Source organism: Melanerpes formicivorus, unplaced genomic scaffold, assembly GCF_026170545.1.
Source record: "Melanerpes formicivorus ecotype bairdi unplaced genomic scaffold, bMelFor1.0.p_v2 SCAF_10, whole genome shotgun sequence".
NCBI classification, from domain to species: Eukaryota; Metazoa; Chordata; class Aves; order Piciformes; family Picidae; genus Melanerpes; species Melanerpes formicivorus.
This window is the reverse complement of record NW_027142362.1, coordinates 20003276-20013828: the sequence shown is the minus strand read 5'-3', so window position 1 is coordinate 20013828 and position 10553 is coordinate 20003276. Positions and strand designations below refer to the sequence as shown.

The 10553-nt window shown below is 39.3% G+C and overlaps 1 protein-coding gene across 4 annotated transcripts in view; it reads left to right on the top strand.

Annotated features, from left to right (window-relative positions):
* The first annotated feature begins 3136 nt into the window (after positions 1–3136).
* Positions 3137–10553, top strand: part of ACSBG1 (acyl-CoA synthetase bubblegum family member 1) — a 38147-nt gene continuing 30730 nt past the window's right edge. For 2 of the 4 annotated variants that reach the window (XM_068144094.1, XM_068144092.1), the window contains exons 1-2: positions 3137–3306; positions 10219–10301. In XM_068144094.1, coding sequence (XP_068000195.1) covers positions 3227–3306; positions 10219–10301 — 163 coding nt within the window. In that variant the 5' untranslated portion in view covers positions 3137–3226. The remainder of the gene's footprint in view (positions 3307–10218; positions 10302–10553) is intronic. The other 2 variants (XM_068144093.1, XM_068144090.1) reach the window with 1 other exon arrangement.

Here is a 10553-nt window from a genome sequence, read left to right as displayed (position 1 = left end):
CGAACTAAGATTTTGTTGAGACTGAAGATTAAGTAGATGTACCCGTGAGGTGGTTTTTATTCCAGGAAACATCTCTGTATTCCCAGAAGCAGTTTTACAAAACAAGCATCTTGTCTGGGTTGTGATAACCCAAAGGCTCATCACTCTCTCAGCCACGGTACACATTCAGATGGCTGTGAAGAAAAGAACCCTGTTGTATTATCTAGCAGTGGAAAATGGAGAAAAAGGAAAGGGGAAGAAAAGGTGACATAGGTTTGGAATGAAAAACTTACACTTTAAAATTCTAGTGCCATGTCCTTTTTGCAACTTTTCTGGTAAATACTATTGAAAGATTGAATTAATGCAATCTATTCTTTGTGCTCTCCTGCTTAGATTAAATATATAGACTTAGCAAAGGAGGGGGAGCTCCTTTACAGGAAATAACCCCAAATACCCATGAAAGGAAAAGTTCAAAAGCATAATTAGCAACTTAGAAACTGTGTTTTGCAATTGTGAAATTATATTGGCAAACACAGAAATAATTTTCTCAAGTAACTACAGTAAATAACTCGAAACTTGTAAGCTGAGAGATACATATCCTTTTTTAAAGGGGATGGTTTCTTACTGGAAACCGTTGTTACTTGCAATAACAGCCAAAACCTTTGCTTAAGAGGACTGGGTTTATGGCAAAATAAAAACAACCTTGCTTTACAAGGAAGGAAAGGGGGGGGGGGGGAGGAGTTGTAGAATGGGGTGATACAAAGTTTTGTGTAGCCAAATGACATTGTGAATGAAACCTGAAACATCCTGTCCCGCACATCAAGGTGTGCTGTGCACTCCACCCACTCTGAAGCTGGTCTGCACGTTGATGCTCTTGTTTACTGACCTTGCTAACAGCATCACTTTGTTTTGGCCTCTGTGGCATTTCTGTTTGGTGTCTTGTGACAGTACAAATTTGTGGTCACACTGTCTTCAGCTCTAAGTATCAGTCACTAATTCTTGGAGGATACCAATTGTAATTGTAGAGCAATGGATGTGAGCAATATATGAGCTTTGCCTCTTAATTTCCTTCTTAGCTTTATGAGTTTGTCAATGCCCAGAAATCTTAACCTGTATCTGAAAAAACTGCCCCATCCCACTGCAAAAAGCTGGTCTGACAGACTTGTACAAGTTGTATGGGGTAGACAGCATTGTAGAAAAGCCATAGCATCATGTAAAGTGCAGCATGTAAAATTCTTTGGAAGGTGAAGATCACTCCTTACTGAACTCTTCATGTTGCTAGCCTCACTTGTTAGAATTATTTCTTGAAACTCAAAGAGTACCTAGAAATGTTGTATCTGAACTACAAAGGCAAATTCCATGTAGAACTATTTCTTACAGCAGGTTTGTGGATGTACTGTTAAAGTGATAGGACTGTTGGTAGCTGACAATTGCAGGAAACAGTTTATCACAGTCGTGAGTTTTCTGTTACGGCTTAAACCATCACGTATGGTCAAACAATACACAGTCCAAAAGCAACTCTTTTCCACCAGTCCCCCCAGACACATTCCTTTCACTTCACAGCCTGACTTGTCTGCAGCCACTTTTGTTACCGGGGGAGTGATTTAGCATTGGAGAATCGTTGGTTGCATCAAAATAGTATTCTAACCATCAGTTAGTTTGATGAAGATCATGTATATAAATCTATATACATACACTGAAACCCCCCAAAACAAATCCTTTCTAAACATACTATGTATAGAAGAGATGTATATTTGAGATTTTCTGTTTATCTGCTCAAAGGACAGGTTTTAGAGAATGAACAGCCATTCTCCTGCCATGAGACAGCCTGTTACAGTCAAGGTGAAACCCAAGCAAAGTAATTAGTGGTCATCTAGCTAGATTCTTTTGTGTAACATAGCATGTAGAACACTCTAGATGCCCAGAAGAAAGAAAAAAACCAAACCAAACCAAAAAATACTTATTGCAACAGAATTCAAACCTAGTTTTTCTTTATGATATTTCTGGAAAGCTAGTTGCAAGCTCATGGAAGATACCTAGCACCTTTCTGAAAACAATCACTGAAACAAAGTGGGAATTTTGAGAATTACCCCAAAATGAAGGAACTAAATGAAGCAAACAAAAAATAATTTCAGCTGTGACACATTTTTACCATTGAAATATCCCCTGTTCTGTGTCCAGGTGTTTTCAAAGAATTTTCTGCTGTGAGAATAGACCCCTTATAATCCCGCTGCAAAGTTTTCTTTCTTTTCATTTCAAGTTGTTATATCTACAATCAGACATTTGGATCTGGTGCAAGGTATTCTGGAATAAAATTCACATCTTTCTATGAAGTTAGAGGTTTAACAGTCTTACATTTTCCTGTGGTTTCCTTTGTACCACTGAATAAAACATTTTATGTGATGATCTCTGGCTTGGAAGGCAAATGGCATGGCACAGCTTGCATCCTTCCCTTCCTCCTCCAGACAGGCAGTCATTAGCACTGCCTCCCAGTAACACCCCTTGGCCTGGATTATCCCCTGGCTTAAGGAAATTCCAGTTTTCACAGACCAAAACCATCTCAGGATAAGTCTTCAGCCATTCCCTGGATCTCTTTGGTTTACTGCTATAGAAGCAGCCTAAGCAGCTAAACAAGGCTTTCTAATGTTCTGGGAAGTAATTTGTTTAGTTATGTGTGGATACTTCTGCAGTATGTGATAGGCCTGGTTCAGTGAAGTTGATTTAAGTGCTGGTGTAGTGATACTGGAGGTGCTTGGCTGCTGCAGCGCTGAGTTTGATCGGTATAATTGACTTGATGGCCTTTCCTGTTGTAATTGATCTGTTTTCTTTAAGCAAATAACTTCGTTGAATGTTCCTTTTTTTTTTTTTTTTTTTAACTAATGTTAATAAAATTAGAACTGCTTCAACTTCTGTGAATTAATTAATTGAAAATCTTGGTAAAAGAAAAGATTTGCATCTTAAAACATTGTAGACTCATTAAAATTCTTCTCAGGGATAATTAAAGAAAAGTGAACTAAAAAGGAAAGTTTAACAGTAAGCAGCTCACAGGCACTGTGACATTTCAAGCATGTTAAAATCAGAAAGAAATAGCTTTTGTAGCTTAGTCTCCTCCCCTTGTATTACGTGTTGGGTTTTTTAACAAATACCCAGTTACTGTTGGTTTCTTCAGTTGTCCAAGGAGCTTATTTATTCCAGACCCGCACAGTTCCGTAGCGTATTTGTGACCAGCTTTAGAGGGTTTGTCGGCATGCCTAACAGTGGAAAGACTCTTACCAAAAAATTACAAGATGGAAACACAGTGAATATTTCAGAAAGCTGTGAAAATGGGTAAAGTAGTGTGACTCTTTCTTTTTACAAACTGATTTTACCATTTTTTCACAGCTTGTCTTCCATTACTGTGCAGGTCCAGAAGAACCTTGCCTACCTAATGGTGCCTCTGCTATTTCATGCAGAATAAGGTGTATCTTTTGGGGATAGAATGAGAGAAAATGGTCACCACGTTTCTAAATGGGTTTATTCTCCTATGCTAACTTCTAGTTTGGTGTTAATAGCATCATTCAGTAAGGACTGTGTTGGTTGTATCGTGTTTGCATGGGTCTAGGTGTATAGTGTTTGTTTGATAGCACAGAGGCTCTTAGCCATTAAGTGGGCTCATCAGGAGTTGCAACAGGAGGTATGCTTAGGTCTGTGGGCAGCTGCTTACAGCTTAGCAAAACCGTGGAATGCTGATGAACTTCCCAGTAAACTCCTTGACTCTTATGCATCAGTAAATTAAATTATTAATGGCTTTTCAGATATGTGATGAGATTATAGACATTCTTAAATACCAGAAAATAGCAACTTTTAGGATAGTCAAGGAAAATAAACAGTCAGTACTTCTGTACCCTGCATGTGTTTGATGGTAAAAGCAGCACTGAAGACTCTAGAAGTTCAGTACCAGTTGTTCTGCACATATTAAAGTGCATATGATCTACTTTGGACACTAAAAACTACTGTGATCTACTTTTAAATGATCTACTTTGGGCGCTGGAAGCCGGTCTTTCTTCCCTCATGAATTTGGGGAAATAACCTTTAGATGATAATTAGCCTTTTAGGTTGAGCATCATCTTCCCATCAAAGGCAGCAGAAACTTACCCAGAGATGGGAGTGGGGAAAATAATTTTATAATTTTGTTGAGGGTTTCTATTTTCATTTTACAGGCAAGGTAACCCTGTTGGATGTCATTTTCTTTCTGTCCTAGGCAGCACAAAAGGGAAAAATACTTACTTATTTCTTGGTAGTCTGTCACTGGAGCAATGTCTTCTGTTAGAGAAAGCTCCCCATCTCTTGAGTTGATGGAAACACCTATATTAGGAATAGAACAACATATCTCACAGGAAATATTTTAACAGGTGAAAATGTAGAAGTTTGTCACTATTGCTGAGTACTAATTATCCATTCCCAGAGACTGAACTGTTGTATCAGGTAGATACAATACTTTTCTTTGAAGTTAAATCTAACTTAACAGTTTTTTTAGGTAACAACTGGCATGTTACTTGGAAGATGTGGTTTGGACTTTGTAATCCTGGATAAGCATCATTAGGAGCAAAGTGTAGACTTAACATGTTTCAAAAATAAAAAAGTTGAGGCAATCTTTGAAAGCTTTTGACTGTTTTGTTATCATTGCTTCTGGAGTCTTAATGCAGTTAGTAGTGAAACTGTCATTGTTTTCTTTAATGTGTCCAAAGATCCTAAACCAGTGTGGGTGTATATACACAGTGACTCCTGAAAGTTGGGACTTTGGCAAATTAGTAATAATGCCTCTGTTTCAGTCCACACATGCTTCTACTTGTGACACACTAAAGCAAAAAAAAAACCAAACATTAAAAAAAGCAGTTTGTCATGTTTTCTTTGTTTAAAATAAATATAAAAGAGAAAGTGATTTGCACCCACTGCAAACAGGGAAACAGGAAAGCTAAGCTTCCTGTATTAGAAAGATATCTAGCATTTGGGTTGTTTCTGAGTTTGTGTTGAAAGAATACCACAGAGATTAGAATTCCCTGATACTTTTGATGCTTTCAAAGTCCTTGGCATAAATATTTCTGGTTTGCCTTTATTTGTTAGGAAGTCAGCACCTGCTGCCTTGTTAAATAGCGTTGCGGACCTGGCATGTTGTGAAGTTGGGTAGCAAGCTTTACATACCTTTTTTTGTGTGCTGGAAGCAGGATTCCAGGTAGAAAGGACTAGACAAAATTAAATTCTAGCAAAATGGGAAGATTTAACAAAAACAAACAAGACCTCTTACATTGCTGAAATTAAATCAAGTATGACCTAAAAAGTGAGGAAGAGATGAAATCATGAGTTCTATGTGTCCTAACTTTGCTTTGCTCTTTGCAAATCCCCACAGAGTGGCAGCCACTGGAAGATTTTAGCTTCAGGTCTGGGTTTTTGCTGTGCAGGGGAGAATCAAGCCAGAAAATCTGTGTAGAGGTCAGTGAAGGGTTGTAATGCACTCCCAATTGCTGAATAGAGCCTTTTTTTGGCAAGTCTGGGCACATTTTTCCTTCCTTCCCATTCACCCACACAGTTCTCAGCTATCTGTAAAACTGGTCCGCTCACCAAAATAGATGGGTTTGGAGGATAACAAAGAAAATAATACTTCAGTTTTATTTTTTTCACAAGTAAAGAGATCTGTTTCACTAGAAGTTGTGCGTCAGCTGTATTATATGGTGAAATAAGTCTCAGATGTTAACTTTATCTTTGGTACTTTGCTTGTTATTAAGTATTTCTGCTGCTTTTAAATACACCTTTGTGTGGGGAGAAGTTACATGATTAATTTGAGAACGACTGGTTTCTTGTGAAAGCAAACTGTCGAATTAGCTGACAGTAGGAATGTACCTGGGCTGATTTGTGGCCCCTTTTTAAGTCTCACGAGGGCATGAGAACCAATTAAAACCTAAATCTAACCCGTTCTTTGAGGACAGAGATATTTTTTAATAAAACAAATAAGAAATGGATTGTAATACTGCCTTGATTTGAATAGAGGAGTAATTAGTAAATAAGACAACCAGTCACAAGAAGCAATGGCCCTGTAAAGGAACATGAAGACCTCTCGTGACTTCTTGATGTGCATCCTCATACAGGAAGAATTTTAGAAGTAATACAAAACTGGGTTTTAAGGAACTAATGTTGTGTGACATCACTGTGTTGGGTTTTATCCTTATGTTCTAGAAAACATCTTCAAATATCTTAGGCAACAATTCACAGCTCTCCCAAGTCTGGGGTTGCAGTACTTGAGACTTGGCCCTTTATGTGCTGTCCACGGATTTCTATTAGCCGCTGAGCCATAAAGCTTTGGAACTATCTTGCTGTGTTGATGCAAGTCAGGGGTACTTTATTGTCTTTGTCTAGAACTGTAGGACAGATGAGTGTTTCTGAATTTATTGTCTTATGCCCCCTCCTACAACCTCTCCCCAGAGCTCTGTTTTAAAATATTAGATTCAGCACTTGCAGGATGCATGAGGAAGCAGGAAATGATTACTCATGTATGGGATCCAGATGAGGATACTTAGTTTCTGAAGTTTCTAGGCAAAGTGCCAGAATAATTTTCAGAGGTACACATAGGTAATTCAAGCCATTGCATTTTGCTGCCAGAGGAGTTGTCAGATGATTACTTAATGATTCCATCTTGAAATCAAATGCCCCAGTGAGCTGTTGAAAATGCCTGACACCCAATGAAAAGTAGCTCGGAATGTGCAGATGTAGACCCAAAACATACTACCAAAGGATCTCTAATATTGATTAAGGCTTGTGGAACGTATACAGCTGGGTTGTCCAGGAGAACATGCAACAAAAGCTATGGAGGAAAAAGCATCATTTCTCATTGTTAGAACAGAAATAAATGTTTAGGACATTTGTCACAAAAAATGAAGGCAGAAATATGCACAATGGTTGGAAGATGGTGGAGGGTTTTAATCTATTTTGTTATGGATTACTTAAATGAACAAGCAAGCTGCTGGAGTTTAGAGGTGAAATTCACCAAGTCATCCTCAGGAGAAGCAAGCCCTGAATGATAAAAGTAAAATTTATGGAGAAGTTCTGCCTTGGAGAGAAAAAAAAAAAACCAACCCAAACACATGTTTTCCAGTTCAGCAAGTTTTGGTCTTTTCTTTGTTGCTGATTGGGTTTGGGGGTATTTTTGTGTATGTGTATTACATAGAATTAATATTTAATATCTAGGAAAGCAAATTAATCCAAAGTGTTTGAGAAGAAAGTACTTGCATAGATGGGGATTTGCTCTTAAGGTAAACACCTACCTATTACAACATTTTTCTCTGTACAAGGCAAGCAGAGAAATGAGTTTAATTGTAAGGTGGAGACTGTGATGTGAGAGCTAATTAGCAACACACTTACTGCCACTTGTAAGTAGTCCAGAGCTTGTGAATGATATCCTGAGAGGACCAGTGAAACAGAGGAAGGAGCTGTGCTGCTCTGAATCATCACAGTGTGGACAGAATGCAAGGAAGGCTTCCTGAAAGCCCTCAGTCTGGAAGGAAGTGCTATGAGAGTGTTCCAGGGGAAGCTGATCAGATTGCTTTTTGGAAAAAAGCATGCAAGTGACAGAGAAATTGTATGCACTGAGCAGACTCTGTAACCTAAGCATTCCCTCATTATTGGCTATGGTCTTTATTGTAGACAACCTGCAGGATAATTAAGTATAAAGGGAGAACAAGCAGAACATGTTTTAAAATTATTTAAAATGTTTTGTTTTGTATTTTGGCCAATATATGTCTTCCTGATCCATTATTCTGTCCTTGCAATCCCCATCATTAAGTCACCATTTTTCTGTATAGCCAACAGAGACTTAAGAATGCAGTAGAATCCACTCTGTATTCACAATACTCAGTTTCTTATCAATATCTGCCTTCACCAAGCCAGTGACTATTTTCAGAGCCTAACTCCCTGCTTATCAGACAAGGCCTTTCATGTTTTGTCTCTGTACAAGAGAGGAAATATCTTCTGAAGCAAGATGAATGATGACTCCTCATTTTCCTTCATCTGCTTTTGCAACCAGTGCCTCTGCTCTGAGACAGGAAGATCTTCAGCATGGCCCCATCCTCTTTAACATCTTTATTGATGATCTGGATGAGGGCATTGAGTTGATCATCAATAAATTTGCTGATGACACCCAGCTGGGGGCAGGAGTTGATCTGCTGGAGGGTAGAGAGGCTCTGCAGAGGGACCTCAACAGGCTGGACAGATGGGCAGAGTCCAACGGCATGAGATTGAACACATCCAAGTGCCGGGTTCTGCACATCGGCCACAGCAACCCCATGCAGTGCTACAGGCTGGGGTCAGAGTGGCTGAGAGCAGCCAGGCAGAGAGGGACCTAGGGGTGCTGGTTGATGGTAGGATGAACATGAGCCAACAGTGTGCCCAGGTGGCCAGGAGGGCCAATGGCATCCTGGCCTGCATCAAGAACAGTGTGGCCAGCAGGAGCAGGGAGGTCATTCTGCCCCTGTACGCTGCCCTGGTTAGGCCACACCTCGAGTACTGTGTCCAGTTCTGGGCCCCTCAGTTTAGGAAGGATGTTGACTTGCTGGAAGGAGTCCAGAGAAGGGCAACGAAGTTGGTGAGGGGTTTGGAACACAAGCCCTGTGAGGAGAGGCTGAGGGAGCTGGGGTTGCTTAGCCTGGAGAAGAGGAGGCTCAGGGGTGACCTTCTTGCTCTCTACAACTACCTGAAGGGGGGTTGTAGACAGGCAGAGGTTGATCTCTTCTCCCAGGCACCCAGTACCAGAACAAGAGGACAGAGTCTCAGGCTGCGCCAGGGGAGGTTCAGGCTGGAGGTCAGGAGGAAGTTTTACACAGAGAGAGTGATTGCCCATTGGAATGGACTGCCTGGGGAGGTGGTGGAGTCGCCATCACTGGAGGTGTTCAGGAGGAGACTTGACAGGGTGCTTGGTTGCATGGGTTAGTTGTTAGGTGGTGTTGGATGATAGGTTGGATGCGATGATCTTGAAGGTCTCTCCCAACCTGGTTTATTCTATTCTATTAACTACAATTGTCACTTCTGATGAGTGAAGAACTACAAAATCTGCTAAATTCTCATCAAAGGGATCCATCTTTCTTAAGGCTTTCTTAAAGTAATGATTTAATTGTGAATAACAATAATATGTTCTAGAACTGTCCCACACAGAGGTATTCTACAAATGGTAGTTGGTAATATCAGATAGGAAATAATGTCTGATGTAGTGTTCAGATCCTATTGTTTGCTACCTGACACTGTTGTGCAGATGCTTGTGAAGTTGTTTGTTACCTATTTGAAAGCTGAGAAGGGCATTGTTTGTTCTTCTTTTTTTTCTACCTTTTGAGTTAATTTATTACACTGTGGAGGAGAAGGACTTCCTGAGCTTCTCTCAGGACTCTTCTGTTGTACCCGCTGAGAGGCAATGAAGATAATTCTACCTTGTTCTTGGCCTCTGAAGACTGTTGGTTCCCAACCCTTGTTTTGTTAAATGAAGTCAGCTAAATTAAAAAATCTGCATGTTCCTAGTCACAAATAATTTGCAGTGCTTTGCTTTATGCAGTCAATTCAGAATGCATAGTTTTTAGATGTTTTTCTCATAATCCTTTGCAGTCTGTCATGTTACAGACTTAATGGTTTTGAGTTTGTATTATCTGTGCTTTAAACTTCCTCTGGTTCATTTAAGCTGAGAAAGGTCCATGTGATAATGATAATTTGTTACTTTGCTAAAGTATTTGAGAAACTTTACTGTTATTGTTGGGAACTAAATATCCTTCTTTTCATTAAAACCCAAACAAACAACAAAAACCTAAGCTTCAACAGATATTAACAGTGGCAATTTGCAAGGTATTGTAATGTTAGTATCATGGCAGTATAAGTGAGGTTATGATTGAAAGTTCCTTCTTGGTACTTGCATAGTTCATAACCTCTCTGTTGAGATTAAAAATGAGTATCTCCATCTGCTAAATTTCATGATGGTGGAAACAAAAAACTGCAATATGAAATAAAAATGTCATCCTTTGAGTGAAAGTATTGCCTTGTTTAACCTGATTGTAGTGGAGCTTGCAACAATGTCAAGAAGTACTTTGTTCCTCTGAGCTATTTTCTCCTGTTTGTTTTTCTGAAGTGCTTGCAAGCTGTGGTTTAGTTTCCCCTTGGATGTCCTGTCTGTTGATTGTAATGATTCCTACTAGAACTCCTGGTTAACTTTTTAATGTGTACATTTTCTTTTAGAGCCTTTACAAATGCACAGACTGTCTGCACAGATTTGCTGCCTCATTTGGAGAAGACCCAAGATGAAGATATAAAGCCAGAAGGTAAGCATGTAAGAGGTGATCCTTGGGATTTTGAGCTCTTCTTAGAATTTATTTAATGTAATATTTGTGTCTATTCTAGCAAGTTATGACTGACAATTTTTCAGAGCTGCTAAAAATAAAATTCAGCTGCAGGAAATCAGACCAACTGAAAATTTGTCAGGATCTTTCTGTAAAGTTGCATGAATTTGTGAAACACAGCTTGTTCCTGTGGAAAAAAATGTTCCCATTCTTGTTTTAACTTTGGCATCCCAG